The sequence below is a fragment of the Sinocyclocheilus grahami genome, unplaced genomic scaffold (assembly GCF_001515645.1).
Source record: "Sinocyclocheilus grahami isolate Dianchi unplaced genomic scaffold, SAMN03320097.WGS_v1.1 scaffold27.1, whole genome shotgun sequence".
Lineage (NCBI taxonomy): Eukaryota > Metazoa > Chordata > Actinopteri > Cypriniformes > Cyprinidae > Sinocyclocheilus > Sinocyclocheilus grahami.
The window spans coordinates 1,180,885-1,202,277 of record NW_015505206.1 but is presented as its reverse complement, the minus strand read 5'-3'; the positions used below and the strand labels follow the sequence as shown (position 1 = coordinate 1,202,277).

The following is a 21,393-nucleotide window of genomic DNA, read 5'->3' as shown; positions in this document are numbered from 1 at the left end:
ATAGAAGGTATGTGGCTTAGGTAAGGGCAAAAAATCTCCAGAAACGGTTTTACATGTCCATTTACAACCCTCGGATTTGTCCCTAGAATGAAATGGTCTGTTTTTACCTTATCTGGAAGGGTCATGAATAACAATGTTGAGTTCTGCTCTGATTGGCTGTTTCACAGTGCGGCTCATTTCCGTAGCTCACACAGCAGGAAGGAAACACAGGGAAAATATATATTTCAATACTTTCTCTCGCAGTTATATCGTTGGGTAATTATACTCTATATAAAATGCGGACATCAGGGAGCCGCTATTAATATGCGGGACATTGAAACTGCTTTCGAATGCACAATCGCGTTTTACTTTCACTTTCGAGATTTGCGATCGCACGTGCTCTGTGTAAACTACAGCGGCAGTACTTACCACACATTTTACAAGATCATATGCTTGTCAGTGGTGCTCAGGATCTGTAAATCATTTGCGCGTTATTTGCTTTCCGTGCCTTTCTGAATACAGACACCAACCCATCCCTGCACTTCACATCCCCTGCACAGCCTGGAACATAACATTTATTTCCATGATCTGCCATTTTCGCTATTATCCTCGCTTGTTTCTTCACAATACCTGCAGAACTTCTGATGATTCGGCTGTGCAGGTTCGGCTGGAATAGAACATGGGCGGGGATATGCAATTGTTGGGGGCGTACATATTAGTGATCCCGACTGTAACGTCACAGTCGGTGTTATGTTCTGATTCGCCTATTTTTCAGTGGTCTTTTGAATGCACAAGATTTACATAAGAAGTCTGTATGTCCTCACCGTGCCTCGACGCAGAGCAAACTGAATGGAGTCTAGATCGGACACAGGGCACCATATCTCAGCGATTAGACACTTCTGAGTGACATCGATGTTGCAGAGGTTCAGAGTGTGATAAATGGCTTTCATCTTCCGGACCTTGATGAACCATACTCGGACAGTCTTGGCAGCCGCCTGCAAAACACGCTGCCTGTGATCCTCCGTCTGATTCAGCACCTGGAACACACAGCAGAGAGGAAGAGGAGGAGTCAAAACAGGAAACATGAGATCACTGAACAAGTGCGGTGATATAGTCACAATTAGAGCTGAAAGAGCAACCTGAGAGGCCTGACTCTGAGTAGACTGCAGTTTAGTGTCAAGTCTGACATGGAAACACGGTAATGTTCAATATCCTATAAATGTCTGAATGTTTTTCAGAAAAAAACTGTTGTGAATATATCTTTTGTATGGCTGATGTTAAGTCAGGCAAATTACACACTGAAACGGTTCTCTGTTTAGTTTGAATCATGACAGAAAAACATTTGGGGTTCAGTGAGGGAGTTCAGTAATGATAATTGATTCAAATAGTTCCTTTACTAATGGTTCCTCAAAAAGATTTACAAGCTCATGAGCAGAGTCATTTGTTTTTTGCATGGAACAAAAAAAACATCTGAATATGAAGTATTTAGCCAATGCCACCACACTTTATTTGCAATAGTTGCAGGTGTTATACAGAGCTATTGCAAGAATGGCGCATCTTTTTAAGTGGGAGAACTTGCACAATTGGTGGCTGACTAAATACTTTTTTGCCCCACTGTAGGTGCTCAACTTCAGTTATATACAAGCACCCTCCATCAGCTATTGTACGAACAGGAAAATTCAAAAGCCACACCTCTTGGTAAATATGTTTGTGAATCCAAAACATTGGTTGTGTGAACGTAGCCAATATAACTTCTATTTAAGTAAGGTGGATTTCTCAATCATTCAGGAGTGGCCAGGGAAGCGTGCCAGTATCTGGTTGGCATGTTAGACAGATATAGTGGCTACATTAACGTCCAAGTGTGCATTCTCGCTCACACGGGTGGGACATACGCAGCCGCCCACTCTAAAATCAGACACACTCGCCCACGCTAGAATATCCCACATGCTCACCCACGCTGGAAACATATGGAGACTCACCCGCGCTGACAAATCAGGCAAACTCGCCCACTCAGGGATTTATGTAATATAATATAATATATTTTGGGATGCTTCCGTCTTGCTCAAACAGCCACAGAAACACACAAACATGGCATGTGTACTATACTAAAGGGTACCAAACTCTCTCCAAATCTGTGAGAGGATCACAGGGACATTAACGATTCCTGCCTGACAGGCACACACACGTGCATAGTGACCATTCTCTCTCACCTCAGGGGCAAACAGGCCCGCTAATAGCTCGAAGTGAGTCAGTGACATGGAACTCGAGCGCATACTCAGTCCCGGCCCTGTCAGCGCGCTTGTGCTTGGATATGTTCCTTCATTTATTTTGAATAGTCAGAGAGCAAACAGATATGCATGTGGGTTTTCAGAGGGTGTGGGATAAGAGAGAATCAGCGAATAAGTGTGGCAAACATGAAGAACAAACTCCCTCAGTATGTGGATATGCACAGACAGGAACTCTCACTACGAGACAGCCGCTGTGAAAAGCACCTTACAGTTGTAACTGGTTGTGATGCAATGACAACAAGAGTTTCTTTTCAGATTTTTGTCATCGATTTCTATGTTGTCATGTTTTGAGGGTAGCCTTGCCTATAATGGCCCAAAATCTTGCTCCACACAGCTGTCTATAGACCTTAATCAGGTATTTTGAATTTAACACAGATGAAAATGAGGCTGTGAGGGACAGATTTTTGTTTTATGGAGTTTTTGTCTACTGAAAGTTTATTTCAAAAAGACGTTTAATAAGCTGAACAATATGTATCTTGTTAAACAACAGTACATTCCATTGAATTTACTGTACTTCGAACCCTTTACATTTTCATTCCTGTCAAAAATTAAATATGGCACAACCCTGAATAAGGTTTATTAAAGAACAAATTCTGATTGGCTGTGATATTACTGTATGTGATATCACTGTCAGCGAGTGTAGAAAAATGGCATGATGCAGAAACTTGTACATGCCACTGTGCAGACACTGAATAAATCTAACGTAAGAAACTAAACAGCGGTGATAAACTGCCCTGCCATGTGCTGAAGGTCTAAACTGTGTGGGCATCTGTGTGGGTAGGAAGCTATGGGTACTATGTAAATGTGAGAACACACTCACCCAAAGTTTTCCTTCCCAAATAAGGCACTGTGAGAGATTCTCTCAAAGACTCAGTGCTGAAACACCATCCAAGCAGTCCCCCATTACGTCTACTAGTAGCCCCTAATGACTCACTGAGGGAGATTCCCTCAGCCGTACAAACCGACAGATACAGACTGTGCACTGACACAGCCAGTGGATAATTCAGTCAAATCAACCTGCACTTTACTGTACGTCTGTTAGTTTAAAAGAGAGGGAATAAAAAAGAAAAACAGAGAAGAAAATGAGAAAAAGACAAACACACACAACTGTGTAAAGTTTGAGACCTGAAGTCTAATCCAGAGGTTTTCAGTGATACACACCCGCAGGGGGCGCCACAAGCCAAAATAAAAACGGTTTAACATGAATGAAAATAAATTAAAAATAAATCAATTTAATTAAATAGCCATGCACTTTCATATTATTGAGACAAAGTGATCTGCACTAACTGTGACATGCGAAATAATCTTATTGACATAAGAGCAAAAACAGATCAAAATTTCAATTATGTGGGCAACAGGAAATATTTAGGGTCTGTTTATAGTATCGTGTAAGTTGCTATGATTAAAAGCATTGCCAAATCAAATGCATGTGTAATTTATATGACACAGTCAGAGCCCAGTGTTTTTTGACATTTACTTGTAATTTATTGTTTAACCCTACACAACGTATCCTGTGGGATACAAACATTTGAGAGGCTGTGGGGAGAGGCAGGGAAAGTGTAGGTCTCATTTCTTGGTTTCATGTTGTAAAGGTGTTTGTTGTGAATATTTAGATACATTGACTTTGCTCATACATTCTTTGTTTAGCTCACGGGCAGCATTTAAAACTTCATGGCCACCTGTAGTGGGAAATCTACTCACCCCCCCTATAAAAGTTGATCTAGTTCACATATTTACACATGTTGGAGGGGACTAACCTGTTTAAAAAGCTGTTGTTCAGCATTATCTTATTAGGTTTACATTGAAATTTTATGTTTACATTTTTTGTAATCTGTCTCTAAATGTTTGTATCTCAGGGGACACGTCACCCTTTTAGGGGTATAAATCAAGATATAAAAACACAATCTTGACAAAACACATATCGTTGGAAAGGTCTGACAGTCAAGGTTCCATAATTGGTCATTGTTTTGTAATAGAAGTGATATTGTGACAGAAAATTATTGATTTGTGACAGAAAACTGCATCAAAAGAATTCAATACAGTTTGGGTGTCACCCAGTGGTTATTTTTGGTATAGTGCCCAAACAAAATCTCACAGGAACCACAATTTTGGTGATATCAACTTCAAATTTGGAACATAACTTGGTTAGACATATGGCTTAGATTTGACAGCAATTTGAAGTGCAACATATTTTATAAATTATTTATTTTATATACAATTAAAAAAATAGTACACTGCATTATCTTTACTGCAAACTTAAACTTCTATACATTTTTTATACTTTCTTTTTTTGAAATGCTTTCACTTCAGCAATAATCTGCTATGTGTCTTCTTTAAAAAGAGACCAATTTTTGGTCTGTATTCCAAAGCGTTCAGGAATTACAACCATGTTGTAACAAGCATTGATAAACAAGTGTTCTGTTTTCAGTGAATTTATACCCACAAACTGGCAACATATCCTGTGTGATACAAACATTAAAATCAAAATTAAAAGTTATGTTTTGAAAAAAATTATCAAGTTGTATTATTTGTGTCCCAATAAGATGGAAAACAACAATAAATAAATTTTCTGATGTCTCTTTATGGTCTTGCCATTTTTAGGGTTAATTATTTATTTTACTGATAGTGAAATCCACCCTGCTCTAATCTAATCTGATTTGGTACAGCACACAGTTTCTGATCACACTCATTATGTAATTCCATTACGCCACTCAAGTTGGAGTTTATGAAGCAAATGGCATCAATTGATGTACTGTCAAACGTATTCAGTCATATCACTATAAAAACAGCAGCATGAATTCATGAGTTTGTTTGCTTTCCTGTTTAAATCTTTTAGTCACTCTGTAAACAGCTACGCTTTGTTTTTCTAACTTATTTAGAAAAATATGATTTTATGATCATAATTTTATAATCTCTGACGTAAGAACCTCTGATCAGACTGAGGACTGTTCTTTCACATACCGCTCGAATAGAAACAGATGAGACACACACAAACACAGATGGGAACATATCGACTTTGTTCAGACTGCAAACAGGTGGTCTCGCCATTGTGTCGGTGCTTACATTGTTACTATAGCAGCTGACGCAGATGGACCAGATATTGGTGATAACGTTTGAATAAGCAGATCAGATTTCATCATTTGTAAAATGACAGTGCAAACAGTGTGGCAGGATTTGAAAACTAATTCAGATTTGTGGACAGAGAGAATTAAGCAACAAAGAGAACAATCCTAAAAGAAATAGATTAGGTCTGGACGCATCCATAAGATTTAACTCACCTTATACAAGAAAAAGAATAACTTAAAGACTGTATCTACATGCACTTATTTTGGCCAATGAAATAAAAGAGAGATACATAATCTTTGCTCATAAGCAAAAATAAGGCTTTGTGAGAGAATGTGCGTGTATGTGTTTGCACATATTGCACTTATGTCTTACCATCTGGAGATCATCAATTCGAGTGTTGACTCCAGCTGCCATTTCCTTCCTCTCTTGAGGGGTCTCAGGACAGGGGTACAGAGATGCCCGAAACCTAACATAAAAATATTGGTAAAATATATGAATATGGAATACATTAATTTCAAGAATATGTCAAATATACACTACACTATCAAAATACACTATCAAAGGTTTGGGGTGATTAAGATTTTTTTTTAAAGAAATGAATGCCTTTATTCAGTAAGAATGCATTATATTGATCAAAAGTGACAGACAATTGTTACAAAAGATTTCCATTTCAAATAAATGCTCTTCTTTTGAATCCTGAAAAATGCATCATGGTTTCCACAAAAATATGCACAACTATTTCAAACATTGATAATAATAATAAATGTTTACATTTTGTCTTTTTAAAAATATATTTAAAAATATTTTAAATTGTAATAATTTTTCACAAGATTACGGTCCTGTATTTTAAATAAATAAATGCAGCCTTGGTGAGCATAAGAATCTTCTTTCAAAAACAATAATTTTTTTTTCCAACCCAAAGTCTACAAAATCAGAAAATGTAATGTTTTCAAAATCTCAAACCATTTTCTTTTGTTTTGGTCACTCTGTATTGAGACTGGGCAGTGATGCTCTCGTACCCTTCACAAATCTTCTTGACTCTGTTTTTCAGCTGGTCTCCCTGGAAGAAAATGATGAACACAGACTTGTGCACATGGTCTCCCTGGAAAAAGGAGAAGAAAAAAAAACATAAGAGGAAGCTCCTATTAAATATACAGTTAATAATCCAAATTATATCTTGAAAAGTTATATTAAAATTATTTATTTTTCACAGGGGAAACTGACTGTGGCAGGGTCCTCAAGTGGGTCCTCGATGTCTGCCTGTCGCAGGAAGACATTTCCACGACAAACTCTCCACAGCATCCTCTCGAAGGTGGGAATCCTTTCTCTGCCAATCACCCCTGCAACAAACCTGCAACCAGCATCAAAGGTGAGTGAATTATGTCAGTAATCTGCACATCTATTACTCTACCATCTGGCCACTGTGTCATGTTTCGGCCCCCATCTAATAACTGATCTGCATCTTATATAGCAAAAATTATATTATATTAAGATATGTCCTCATTCCTCTTTACTTTCATCTCTTAACTCCTCTGATGGTGCTTTCCTTTCATCCAATGCTCTAAATGGAAAAAGTGTGTTTCATGTCAAGTATTAAAGGCACACCAGGATTACTGATCACAGATCAATAACAAACCCACTGGCATTAGCAGCAGTTACATAAGAATGTGTGTTAAATCCATATTTATTACTTCAATTTTACTTGCATAAACCTATTTAAAAGCTACCTCTCCCTCTGTACTGTGATTTTTACAACTCAATCCAGAACAACATGACCATATTACTACCAACGAAACTGCATTGATGCATTTACTACCCACATATACCCTTACATTTAGAGCCATTTAAAAGACCTGTTATGCATTCTTCTAGAGCTGTGGCAAAGAAGAAGAAAAAGGCAGGCGGATCAGAAACAGAGATCAGGAAGTGTGCAATCCCCATTAACATCTCAGTTTCATCCAAGCATATGCGCACATACAGAGAAATTGAATTTCTTGTGTTCAAGCAGGCCTGCTTCAGTGATAGTGACCGTCAAGAGATGCAGTTTGTGAGGTAAGATGATACACTGAAAGCATTTCAAAAGAATGAGTTCAGGCTGCACTGTAATTTCCACATATGAAGCATCCATGTTTTAGCAGTCCATAACATAGCTTAGTAAGACAGAGATCAAACCCACTGACATACTCACCCAAGCCTAAGAGGAGCGGCACGTCCAACCTCATTTGGATCCAGTAGAGTTGACGACTCTTCCAAAAGTGCAGGGTCTTCCATCTAACAAAAAGGAAAAGAGAACAATAATTTAATTTATTTATCTCTTCCTGTAAAAATAATCTGATTTTGAATCAAAGTTCATTGTAGTGTTGATAATATTGTTTCAGGAAATTGATTTCTAACAAATCAAGGGCCCTTTACATACAACCGGGCAAAGGTAAATTAAGGTATCAAGCTGTTGTAGTTAACTTAATATTGATAGATGTTGTAATAGTTCAAAGCTCTACATGTTAAGGTACAGTACTTCTTTCATGTTACATAAATAAGACAAATGTATGTTTAACGTAAGTTTTCAATGAAATTACTGTTTAAAAATTGATTTATTTAGAGGATTTATTAGAGTAAATCTTGATATTTAATAATACTCAATCAGCTGACAACTTTTACCCAAAGCAAATTACAATACATGTTATTACAGGGAAAACCATGGTGATGTGCCTAACTCAAGGGCACTGGGATTGGTCCTTGAATATTTTGAAACAGCTGTATTTTTTTTAACCACTGAGCCACACCACCCTCACACCACCCACCACCAGCTTGTAAGAGAGCCCAAGTTAGTGGAAGTGTAAAGTGAATGATTGCATGACAGCTAACAACTTAACTGCTTGCTCTCAAATTATCTTTTATAACTTGAAAAAGAAATATATCACAATAAAATGTTAAAGATCAGTGTCCAGGAAGCACAGAAATGTATGGTCAAAGAACTCCAACAGGCTGAAAGACAGAAAAGAAACACCCTGGTAGTAGACAATTATCACGGGCACAAAAGACTGAGCATTTTTTTAAAGGTTCAAGAAACGTGTGAATAGGGAGTCGAACACCTTGCAGAACTGGTCTTGGGAAGGGCAGTGTGACTTCATCACCAGCGGCTGAAATTCCTGAAAACCAGGAGTTCAGAGAATGGCCTTTCAATCTGTTAGACATGCATCTGTCTTTGTCAGCTTGAACATTATCACAGACATGGGGAAAAACATGGTTCCTCTGTTTGTGTTAGAGTGTTTGTTGATTTGACTACTGAATGGTGTTAATTATTTTGATCTGATGGTTTGTATTCCAATACAACCACTGTATGACATTTGTGAGTAAAGGCCATTTTACACGGTAAAGGGGAACAGTGAGTTCCCAGTTCAGGCTAAATGGAAGAAAAGTGGAACATGGCAACACGAAAAACAACACAGAAAGTGGCACCGCAGTAAAGTTAAGCCCAACAATACAGTTTCTGCTAGCTTTCTTAAATGTCACATGCCATTGACCAATCCAAGGTGATGTTACTCACAACCAATGAAATAGTATTTAGCTTTTACTTGGTCAAAGAACAACGTTGAGGAGAGGTTTATTGCAGTATTTTATGGCTTCATTAGCCATTACTTACATAAACAATATAACAGTAATCACCCCGTTCAAATGCAGCATATTTTTCCTCAAGCTGAAGCAGCAGCAGATATTGTTGTGGTTGCACATGCACATTTCACACCGCCTCTCAAGAGTGTGTGAAATGGAAGAAGACAACTAAGACTGCAAGACTGCAAGCAAAGCAAGCCGCCTATCATGTACCGTGTAAAATGCCTCAGGAAATACCACAGGAAACTCTAAAGGATTAAGGTTTCGTAAGAGATGAGGTATTACAGACCTCATCAAAGAACTGCTGTGTTCGTCTGAGGATGTGCTTAAGCTCAGTCAGCTCCAGGAAGTTCTTCTTCAGGGCTTCCTGGTTGGTGTTGATCTCCTTCAGCTCATTCTCCAGCTTTTCAAAGGTGGCCTACAAAAAGTGAAAGAAGGACACAACTGATTAAATGCATTCAAAACTTGATTTTATTCTTTTTTTCTGTGATGCAAAGCTGAATTTTCAGAAGTCATTACTCCAGTCTTCAGTGTCACATGATCATTCAGATATCATTCTAATATGCTGATTTGCTGCTTAAGAAACATTTTCTGTTATTATCAATGCTGTGGTTAATATTTTTCGTTCAGGATGCTTTGATGAATAGAAAGTTTGAAAGAACATTAATTACATATAATTCAATACGTTTAAACCTAATGAACTACTCTAATCAAAATTTGAGTATTGAATGACATAAGAATATTTTACATTTACATTTAATCATTTAGCAGACGCTTTTATCCAAAGCAACAAAAGACTTACAAATTTGTAATCAGCAAATTCTCTCCTCATGCACCATCTCTGAGTTTTAGCACTGTGCTTATCACAATGTTTTATGGGTTGCCTTCTCAGTAAAGGATAAAATGCTGCCTTAGAATTTAGGAATAAACTTTTCATTATACTTTGATACAGTGCCTCTGTAGGCAGCTCATAATGTTTCTAAACTAAGCGATTTTAATTATGGGTTCTTTTTATTTCTAATTCTCATTTTCAGCCTTATTTTGAGTTGTCCATGAAGTTTTTATACCTCCAAATCAATCATGTCTCGTGGAAAAGGGACCTCTGGGTTCTCCCCTGTGTCTACAACAGGTATGTTAGCCTTTTTGATTTCCTTCTCAACAAATCCTTGAAAAGAAAAGAAAAAATGACCAGGCAGAGAAAACAGAAAAGGAGAGAAACCACATGTTCTTGAACATCTTTCCACTGAATTTAACCAGAGCTCATGATGCTGTGTCAGCAATGATTTTCAGCTCACTACATCAGCAATGCTAACTCAATAACTCACTTAGTTTGCGGTCCATCTCCTCACACCGACGGACTTCATTCACAAACTTCCTCTGGAAAACGTTCACATCGGGGTTCAACTGCAATTCAATGAAAGCGAAAAGGTCACGGACCTATTAATATACAATTACCATTCTCTCAAAGACAAGGAAGCCACATTCACACCCAGGGGCGTAAGGAGAAACTGCGAAGTAGTCATTCACAACGGATCAATGAATCCACATGAAATAAAACAACACTGTTGGCTGTGAATAACTAGATGAGGGTTCAAGAATGAGTGAGTGCTCTTAGGCCACACTGAGCAATGTTTCACAATCACTTCCTGTATGAGGTCATAATGTTTGTGTATCTGATAGCCATTTAAATCTTCCCCAATTCAATTTCATCTGGTCTTAGTCTCACACTCTACTGAATATTATTTGCTCTCTATCTGTTACCCTTTTCAGTAGCAGTGAAATCAAGTTTGCATGGTAAAGCAATGCTCAAAATCTTGTATGCAACACATCTGAAATATCGCATAATCATCAATGCTGCAGGGACATTAAAAGTAAGGAAGGAATTACAACACCACTGTACATGTCTGGCCCTGAAGCATTTCTGGTAGTGGCATTTTTATAACCAAAAACTGTCAAAACAAACTGAGTAGTGCAAACTCTTAGAGCGTTGCTAAAACAGAGGAAATATGATATGAAAATAAACATAAATGTAGCGCAAATACTGGATCTTTAAATAAGGAGGCAACTTTTCTCAAAGGGCATCAAATGTTTACCTGAAGTTTCCTTGCATCATATTATTGTAGACTACACATGAAAGTCTATGAATGTGTATAAGTTTTGATGCTTATTTCTTCAGTTATGCTGACATTTGTTGACAATGACGTCAATGTTACTGCCATGAGTCACTATGAATGAAGCACCACCCTCTGTTGTTTTGAATGGGTTTGACAATGAACAGTGAATGTTCCAGGAATTAATAACCAGTGAATTATGATGTGGTCTATACTTACATCTCTGAACTGCACCATGCCGATCTCCCCCAGCTCACTGACACAGCAGTAGGCGGACTCAGACTGGAGAAAGAGCTGGGCCAGAGTCATCTCCTCACTGCGAAACAGCTCCCCCATAATGCACTGTTCTCTACCCAATGCACTAAGGGGAGAATGTCTGAGGGAAGAGGAAGAAAACACAAATGCTAATAATATAAATACAAAAGGTTTCACATAAAACAGAGTAATATTTCTGTTTGACACCAAGCACAGTGGTTAAGCCACACTGATTGTGCGAATATAGAGTTTACTTTAACCAAAAGGAAGGAAGGCAGCCCTTAAAACAGCACGTCAGCATTTTTAACCTTAACAATTCTGATCTGTTTACTGATTCTGTGCAAATTCTGTTATGCTCACAGTCCAGCAAGATGATGATGCCACAGATAAATGCTCTGTGACCATGAACTGAGCTTCATTGGACACGGCTGATAGTTTACAAGTCATGAGAATCATATGAATGTTCTGTTTTCAAGGTCTTAACATATAATGGTTATCTGACAGTATTGTACAAGAAGCTTGCTTTTAGATAACAGATCAGCAGCTATGAAAAACCAACTGCAAACTAGGGCTGCTCAATTATATTTTGTTTTATACAATGTTATATATTTTAAATGATATAACTTTAAAAAAACATAACTTTTAATGTAATAATTATATATAGAGACAGATAGATCTAATTAGTCTAAAATAAGACCAACCAATTTATTTAATACACAAGTTTCACAATTTGAGTTGAATTACTGAAATAAATGAACTTTTCCACGACATTCTAATTTATTGAGATGCACCTGTATGTTGTAATGCACTTGCACCACCTACTAAACATTGAGGGTAGACCCAAATCACACTGCTGTAAAGGAAAGGAAATACACAAAAAAATGGAATGTGGCACAATAATAATAATTATATCCCTATTATCTTGTTTTCTTAATCGTTGAAAGCTAAAATCATAATTGCAAATAAATTCTGATTAATCGGCCAGTCCTACTTCTACTCAAGGCTAAGCTTATGCCTCATTTCATAACACCAAGAGCATTATGCATAGAGGACATGCAAAGGATGTTACGCTTCTTTGCCATTTCACCATTATCATGGCATGTGATGCTCCAAACAGCTGAGAGAATAAGCACATGCTATTTCAGAAGAATGAGGAAAACACACAGGAGCATTCAGCGATTACACAGAACAACCCAATGAACTTTACTTTCCCTGGACCTACCGCTACAACTGCATGGAATGTGCTCTCCTAGAGCAAATCCTGATCTTCTCAGTGAAATGCATGTGGTCCAATCAAAGGAGTGAATTGTAAATTGTAGTCCATTCTTCAAAGCAGTCCTTCACTGAAAGAAGTTCACTATTCATGAAGAATGATTGAACGATGGACTCCACTCACAGCGAGCAGATTATGGATTAAGCTGTGCCATCATGTGACTCTCCATACTAAACATTACCAACACAGAGGCATTTTGTGGCACATTAAGACACAAAGAAAATCGTCAGAGCAAAAAAAGCCATTTAATATTTTTGCTAGGTCCATTTTACAACTTTTAAGTGATCGAAATGGGACGCAAGTAGTCTTTGTTTCATAGGTAATTCCACACGTGCTGAATAATGCAGCTAGAATAATGGTCCGTTGTTAACAAGTAACTATGCAGGAAGTAATAGGTAGTACTACATTAACACTAAACTTAATACTATTAACTAATAGAGAAGCAAGATCAACTAAGCAGTAAGTAGTAGCAAAAAGGTAGACGGTAAGTAAAGACAAAGGTAATTCCTTATTAGATATTTGATCATTATTAAATAAAAATATCCTCATTGAGAACTACTTAAATTTAGAGTCACAAGGTTGACGGGACTATTCCAAAGTGCTGCGAGCAAACAAATCACAAATCAGAGAGCTCGGATCATTTAACCCAATAAATGGCCTGCGACAAATACGGCCTATGGAGGCTAATTAATTAAGGACGGTTATCGATATTAAACAAGGTTATCTCAGGTAATGTCAATAGGAAAAAGTGGCCCAATTTACCCGAATTCACCCTAAGTGAATAACAATTATATTAAATGACAGAAAAGAAGCCTTGTTTTTCCTGACCATATCATTAAAGGAGTAATTCCAGCCCTCATTTCTACTTAGAAAAGAGCAATAAGTATATTCTTCAAAATGGGGTTTTTTTCCATAAAGTGTAAGTGCACATATATATGGTTACAGTTGATTTCATAGTAATCATATCCTCCTCCACATGTAACTTGAGGCCTCAGTTTGTTATTGCAGGCAGGCTATATGAATAGTGACATCTGTTGGTTGCAAAAATTACTCTGTCTCAGATCAAAAAAAAAAAAAGAATAGCATTCACCTATAAGAAAGACTGATTAATGGTTTCCATTAAGAGCATTGAGGGCTTATATGGAAGAGCTATATGGAAATTGCTGTTCTATGAAGCAAGTGTCAGTAGATATCCAGCATGTGTGGGTATTATTAGGTCATGCATTGGTGTGTATGAACATGACAGTGTGTTTATGGCATATTATAGTCTTATTATGTAGGCTAACATGTATTTCACTTATCCACAATCCCAACAAAGTATATGGGGCATTTGATACACTTAGGTATACACTTAGATCCATTAGGTAACATCAACAGGCAGCAACCTATTTATGTTCGAGTGCGCATGTCCATGTGCCCAACAGGTGACGCACTCCCTCTAGAGGCCACTGATGGCATAAGCAGCACACCCTCAAACCACTAGGGGGCACTACAGAACTACACATTAGCACAGGTCAAAAAACTACGTTAACCGATCTGAGGACGGTTGTGAAAATGAAAAGACGTAGATGTTTTGAATACTGTTTGGTTGTCATGAATAATAGGACTATTAATATTTTTATAAAAAAGCTGCTTTTACTAACAGCACTTAAAAGGAGGACACTTGAGTTCTGGTTCGATGTTATGAAATATCTCATTGGCCTAGAACGAGATACAAATTTAACTGTGATGCCTGAACCAAAGTATTTTATTCTTAGATAGAGCCAGGAATATTAAACTCATCAGATATTTCCCATGATACCAGGGTATTAATGTGAAATTCCAAAGTCGATTAAAAAAGACGTATATGAAGTGCAAAGAAAATGCCTTGGCCTACACCAGTGAAATGAACCGTGCAAAAAGGTTTCCTGTCTGTGAGTTTTTTCACAAGTTATATTTTATTTAACTGACACAGATTATTTTGTCTTTGAATTATTGTGAGATTTAATTTCCTTAACTGCCAGAAGCTCTACTCTCTTGCCAACTTTTTAGCCTGTTTTATGTTTTCTTATAAATGTATTATGATTATGAAGGGTTTTATTGCTTTTTCACAGTTATGCATTTCTTTTCATGAACAAAATGCGAGCATGCCATTGACTTATCTTATAAATAAACAATAATATAAACACAAAAAAGGCTGTAGAAGGTTAAAACAGCTCAAGAGACCTCTGAGGAACTTATGTGAGCGACTGCTATGGTGTTTATTTGTACAGTATGAAGGCCCCAGGAAGCATAATAACACGGAAGTAGACCCAACAAGGGTTGAAAAATACCTTTCTATTATTTTTCAGGGCTAAATGCAAATTTTTTTAGTTGCACGGCATGCAAGAGAGGAGGTGTCAATGTGCTGTCCCACAGGAGACTACATTGACATCTTATTGCAGTAGCCTCTGGTTTCATGACATTACCTCAGGCTCTTTTATCTAATTTGAGGGTTCCCATGTGACAGAAGCATGAGATACAGCCGGTTTGTTGCTGTAAAGCTGCCTATCAGTCTCCCAGAATCTTAGTATCTGTCTTGTATATTCTTAGTAGGGGGGGGGGGGGGGGAAATTCCAAATTTGAGATTTGGAATTTATAATTCCAAATCTCAAAATTTGGAATTATAAAAAGTCAGAGTTGCAAGAGTTCACAGCTCACATTTCTTACTTTTTTTCTCTGAATTTTTGAGTTTACATCTTGCAATTCTTGTCCCGCCATAAAATTAAAAATGTTATTTTTATATATGTAAATGTTATATTTATTTTTTTAAATGTAATTGTGACTTTATCTCACAATTCTGTCTTTTTTGTATAATTGGTGGCTAATTTGTTCAATGATTTGTAATATGAATTTGTACAATCACATTTTTTCTATGCTTTCATACAATATGCATATACCCCATCAACTCAATCTCAGGGTCAAAGAAAATGAAGAAAATCACAATGAAGGCTTGTCCCTAATCCTTCCCCTAAACATAACAGTTACTGAGGTGTGAGCAGATCGTATGAAAACATATGAATTCATATGAATTATCACCAAAATGTACGGTTATGTTTAGGGGTAGACCATCATGCTTACTTTTTTCTAAAAGTCGTATGTTCAGACGTTCAGATTATTGAAAAAGGGGAGGCAGAGGAAAGTAACCTTTTACATTTTTGCTGTTTAAGGAATTGTTTTGTGTTACATATTCATTTTACAGTTTTACTGATAAGCCTAGGTTGTTTAATGACAGGTTCCACTAACAAACATTCTACTACATTCATTACATTCAGTACATTACATTCATCAACTGAATCATGTTGTTCTTCTACATCTTTATGACTGACAGGCCAAGAGAGAGAGTGCATTAGAAACTGTGCTTCCTTCTCACATTCCTTGCTCGAAGGCTTAGAATTCCATTGATCTGTTTTTCAAACTTCGTGGTGATTTAGTGCCCACTTGAGACGAGTTTAGTCTGAGCGCTGTATCCTCCTTCACCTAGGTCGCTCATATTTCAACACAACCACCACTAGAATATGTCCTAATTTAATGTAAAGGATTGATCAACTGAAGAAGACGAGATAAAACTGTTATTTATGGACACACACATCTTAAGCACACACACATTCACAGGAATTTTCTGGTGATTGTCATGTGTTTTCTGTGGGCTGGAACTCAGACGATCACCCTTCTGATAAAGCAGTATTGGATCCTACAGGCTCACTTTCTAGAGCTATAAATAAATAAACTCCATTAATGTGAAATTCTCCAGCAGATGGGTGGCACGAGAACACGAGAGAAGGTTTGTTTTTCCTCATTCACGTGTCTAGCTGTGACCTGTTTAGTCTCTAGTATGCAAATATTGATGTTATTTTCTACTTTGCATTCTTCTGGGAAAAAATGTGTAATGTATTTCAACCTTTAGGTGTGGACACCACAGAGTAAATGTGTATGGCCTATACTTCTTTACTTCTTGAAGCACAGAAAACACATCTAATAATTGTGGTCAAACTACATTGCAAAATCATTTTGTTATCAATCTTTTGGCCTTGTTTTCCAGGAAAATAATCAAAGAAAAAAACATTTTTTTTAAAGTGTAAAAAGAATAATTTATTATAAAGTAGCCAATGTACAGTTAAACAATACACCGTTTTATGGTCAAAAGCCAGTTTCTCTACAGCAGTTCAGAGCTCCCCATAGTACAGGACAATCCCATGAAGCATTGTGAATGACATAATCAAATTAAAATCAATGGAGAAACATAAAACTATTGATTTATAGATGTTCATTATATACACAGCTGTAGAAACAATATATTTTGACATTTGCTGCAAAATATGCATGCATATATATATATATGTGTGTGTGTGTGTGTGTGTGTGTAAATGTCAGTATTTTGAGTGTTTGGAGACTAAGGATACAGTTGCTAGTTGGTTTTGTATGCTGTAGAGTATTACATTTATACTTAGCTGAAGTGTTAAGATACAATACAGATAATTTTATAAAACAATTCCAATTCAAATCAATATTATCAATAAAATGGATAAGTTAGTTCATTATATATATATATATGTGTGTGTGTGTGTGTGTGTGTAAATGTCAGTATTTTGAGTGTTTGGAGACTAAGGATACAGTTGCTAGTTGGTTTTGTATGCTGTAGAGTATTACATTTATACTTAGCTGAAGTGTTAAGATACAATACAGGTAATTTTATAAAACAATTCCAATTCAAATCAATATTATCAATAAAATGGATAAGTTAGTTCATTGCAAAATAAACAGGTGATCATTCTCTTGTAGGCCACAAGTAAAAGCGTGAGAACTGTGGGTGGGCGTGTCCTCCTGACATGATTGGCATCTGAGTGGGTGTGGTCATGATTCATGTTGTACAGCTGTGCAAACGCTACTCAAGGTAATTCTGGAATGGGGGTCTAAAGTAATCAATTGGGATACACCTTTTCCTATCAGCCTTGTGAGTGACCCTGCCTCGGCGATAACATTGTTTCTCACACACATTATTATGACCTGCCACCCCCTTTCCATTGTTCTCATAATAGCAATGTGACCTTTTATTTTTAATGGTGTAAAATTTAGATGATTACAGCAAGATGTATTCAACGGAATATGACAAACGAGCAGAAACACTCAAATACTCCTATTCTTTATAAACACAGACAAACAAACACACACATTAATAAAGCATAGAATGAATTGCATAACCTTAAGGAAGCTTGGAGTACAGGCAAGGCACAAAGCCCAATAGCTTCAAATGAATTCTCGCTGGCACTCCCGCAGAAATTAAGTTCAGGGAAAATGAACTCAGATCCATTGTAAAGAACTGATAAAGCAGCTGCTAAAGAGAGATCATACCTTTATAAATCTTCATGCTGCACGCAAGCACATGGCACGATACCCATATATAATAGATAAAGATATAACGGAACATAAACACACACACACACACAGATTCTCTCAGGCATGATCCTGGAACAATGATCTAGATTCCGATGTCACATCTGCTCACCCTTACAAGAGGCAGAAAAACAAATATTATTTTAAGATTAAGAAAATTGCAAGGAAAAAAGCAGGCAGAAAAGTCCTTAGTTCAAACATGTTTTGATCTTTTGTAAGACATCTTTGTTTCTACTTGTAGAACAGAATAAATAGCTGAGTGTGACCAAAAATAGCTGTGTTTTGTGGGAAAATGTGGTTGTACCGCAGGGGACTAAACACAATTAACATGACCTCAGCTTGGAAATAAACACTGAAAGTTTAAGGGATTTAAAAAAGAATAATACAACAAATAAAGATTATGATGTAAAATGAATAAAAACATTTTCAATTCTGAGCTATTTCTAGGTAAAATAAGCAAAAGAATTTGTGACTTTGGGAATGTGAACTTCTCAGAACAGAAGGTCAGATGTTCTTGCTTCCATTGAGGAACATGATGTTCTCTGAATCATCTCAAATCATGCTGGAGAACATGATCAGCAGTTCTGACACAAATGTGGAGTTCATGCAGCTCGAAAAAAAGGTCATCATAAATATGATCATGTTATTTTTTTTTTTTACTTCACATAAACAGTTTTGCTGATAATAGAAGATGATGTTATAAACTCTGAAGATGCTAAAAGCTTTACTTTGTCAATGTTCTTTTTCAGAAAAAAAATACACAAGTCATGAATCTATTTTTATAGCTCTTACAAAATAAACAAGTAAACACAGCTCTTTACACTTTCAAGAGTTATTCATCTGTCTTCAGTGTTTAATTTTAAACAGATCTGGAAAGGAACATGTTTATGTGGGCAACCGTACAGCAAATTACTGGAGTATTAGTCAATACAGCAGAAACAAGTCAAAACAGCTTTTCTTACATAATACTTTTATTTCACATTTAATGATTGATATAAAAAAAATTATGACCATTTGAAATGCCCAATTTGGCTTGACAACATAATGCAACCCTGATAAAAAATTTTAAAAAAATTTTAAGTGCCAACTCAAATTTCCTCAAATGACTGCATCAACACTAACTTTGATCCTTCAAGTGTATTTATAGTTGTCCTGCATTTATATTTTAACATTATAGCAGTAGATGGTCTTGCTATTATGCAAATTAAAATTCTAATATATCTAATATATTTTTTTTTGTTTTTTTGTTTTGGTGATGGAGGAAGGGAAAACATGGTAAATGCAACTACAAATTTCAACTGGTCTAAACAGGCCAAAAATCATTATTGTTGAGCCCTGCATAAAGTAGTTTTCTGCATCCAATGCATTAAATCCATCACAAACAGAGCATGAAATATGTGGATGGTTTGGAAGGCAAGAGTATTCAAAATCACTTTTTGAAAGGACATGTAGCATAGAGCAGACATCTGGTTTCAGAATATCATGATCCGAAAGGGAGGTTATGTCAAACAGGACGAACTTAAGGCAGCACTAGAGTAAACAAACTCATATTCCATCACTGACCTCAAGATATATGATATATTACCCAGTGAAAAGTCATTTGAAACATTCATTGCCTCATGTATGACAAACTCACACACTCATTTTGAACACACTTCCATGAAGCAGAGATGGCTTCCATCTTTCAGTGCTCATTAATATGATCATCTCCATGATCACTTTTCGCTCTCGCTCTTGTTCTTTTTCCTCTGTGTGTCTCACCTTAAAGAGCTATAATCGGGTCAGAGGCGTAAAGGAATGTCCTGGTTATGCAAGAGTTCGGATCTGCCTCCAGGGAAAGTCACAGAGGTTAAAAATGAGACGGTGAGAAAGGAGGACTGTCACTCTGACAAAAAGTCAAGGGAGACAGAAAGAAAGTGAGAGAATGCATCAATACATTTTCATGGAATAAAAGCATCATTAATTGTAATATATAAAGTAGAGATATACAGCTGTTGAACGATAAAAACATTGAGAGCCAATCAGAATCCAACCAACTCTCGTTAAGGACTGAGTGGGGGTGAGTGGGGAGATGATCCAGTGTTGCCAACTAATTTTCAGGGAAAGTTGCTAAAGACAGGTCCATTTGTTTCTCAAAGTTGCTAAATGATGTTGTGATGTCATTACACATTAGGTAATCTAATCAGACTACTTTTTTGCCTACTTTTAATTAACTCATTTATCACATTGATTTAACTAGGATAATATTGGAAGATACACCATCTTCTACTGAGAAAATTCGATTCAATTCAATTCAATGATGGGAGAGTTAAAATTTTTGTGAATCATTCTCTCTTTTTTATGTTTGACAGTTGACACCTTACCAGCAATCAAATAAACTAAAGAAAAATCTAAAGCAATGATCTTGGTCATGTTTTTTTTTTTTGAGAACATTATCTGCAAAACAGACAGATTATTTAGTCTGTGTTTCTGAACTTAGTTGTGCTTCATCGGTTTCATAATGCCCTTCTGGCCTCCACGGGTTATGTAACTCAAAAGGTGAGCGGCTCAAATCATTGATCTGATGGATATTATGAGATTCCTCTTTGTTCACATGTGTTTTGAATTCTTGATCACTTTCCGGAATTTTCCTTGTTACTGCGGCCCTCTGCTGTGAGGAATTGGAGGATGAGATTAGAGATGACATTTCAGAATGAGTTTCAGTTGCACCATAATGTCACAGTATGAGAGAGGGCAGGGAAACTGAGCAAAGGTTCAGAGATTAAACAAACACAGAGCAACCAATCACTGCAGTGTGGCTCGTTTCATCAGTATCAAAGACACATAAAAGGACTTTCAAATATGCACTGGAAACACACTTGAGATTCTTTTGCCTTTTTTTTATTTTTTATAACTAAACTCATGATTAAAAGCAGTACTTTTCAGCATATCAACTCTTTTACGTATATGCATTTAATTTACTGTCAACATTATATTGTTGACCATTGTATTAGGAGTGGGCAGAAGTAATGCAGCTTTATTAGAAGGTGGAGATTTAAAGAATTGAAAGAGAAAAGAAAGGACAGGAATGAAAAACAGCATTGCGTTCCTCTAATTCCCCTGAGAAACAGGAACTCCAGAGACCAGGGTGGGAGTGTGTGTGTGTGTGTGCAGGAAGAACTCTAACATGCAGAGGAAAAGCACATTAAAACAAGAATTATTGGCAGACATCAATGTTGTTTAACCTGCATGTGTGTGTGTGGAGGAATGCGGGAACGTGTTCTTTTCTTAAACACATGGCATTTCTTGTTTGTGTGTTTGAATATTCAGAGTAAGCCGCACACTACTGTGATGAAAAATTGCTATCTAAAACAACTCTCTTTTATTAGCAGGGGAGAGTCTGGTAAGATGTGTTGCC

General features: G+C 36.7%; 1 protein-coding gene across 6 annotated transcripts in view; it reads right to left on the bottom strand.

The window, feature by feature from the left end:
- Window positions 1-11,432, bottom strand: part of LOC107567567 (V-type proton ATPase 116 kDa subunit a-like) — a 23,203-nt gene extending 11,771 nt beyond the window's left edge. For 3 of the 6 annotated variants that reach the window (XM_016253261.1, XM_016253269.1, XM_016253278.1), the window contains exons 1-10: window positions 11,276-11,432; window positions 10,271-10,349; window positions 10,013-10,110; window positions 9,235-9,363; window positions 8,426-8,482; window positions 7,522-7,604; window positions 6,558-6,684; window positions 6,353-6,435; window positions 5,706-5,799; window positions 804-1,016 (exon numbers count right to left, since the gene is read on the bottom strand). In XM_016253261.1, coding sequence (XP_016108747.1) covers window positions 804-1,016; window positions 5,706-5,799; window positions 6,353-6,435; window positions 6,558-6,684; window positions 7,522-7,604; window positions 8,426-8,482; window positions 9,235-9,363; window positions 10,013-10,110; window positions 10,271-10,349; window positions 11,276-11,392 — 1,080 coding nt within the window. In that variant the 5' untranslated portion in view covers window positions 11,393-11,432. The remainder of the gene's footprint in view (window positions 1-803; window positions 1,017-5,705; window positions 5,800-6,352; window positions 6,436-6,557; window positions 6,685-7,521; window positions 7,605-8,425; window positions 8,483-9,234; window positions 9,364-10,012; window positions 10,111-10,270; window positions 10,350-11,275) is intronic. The other 3 variants (XM_016253284.1, XM_016253293.1, XM_016253298.1) reach the window with 1 other exon arrangement.
- Between the last annotated feature and the right edge of the window lie 9,961 nt (window positions 11,433-21,393).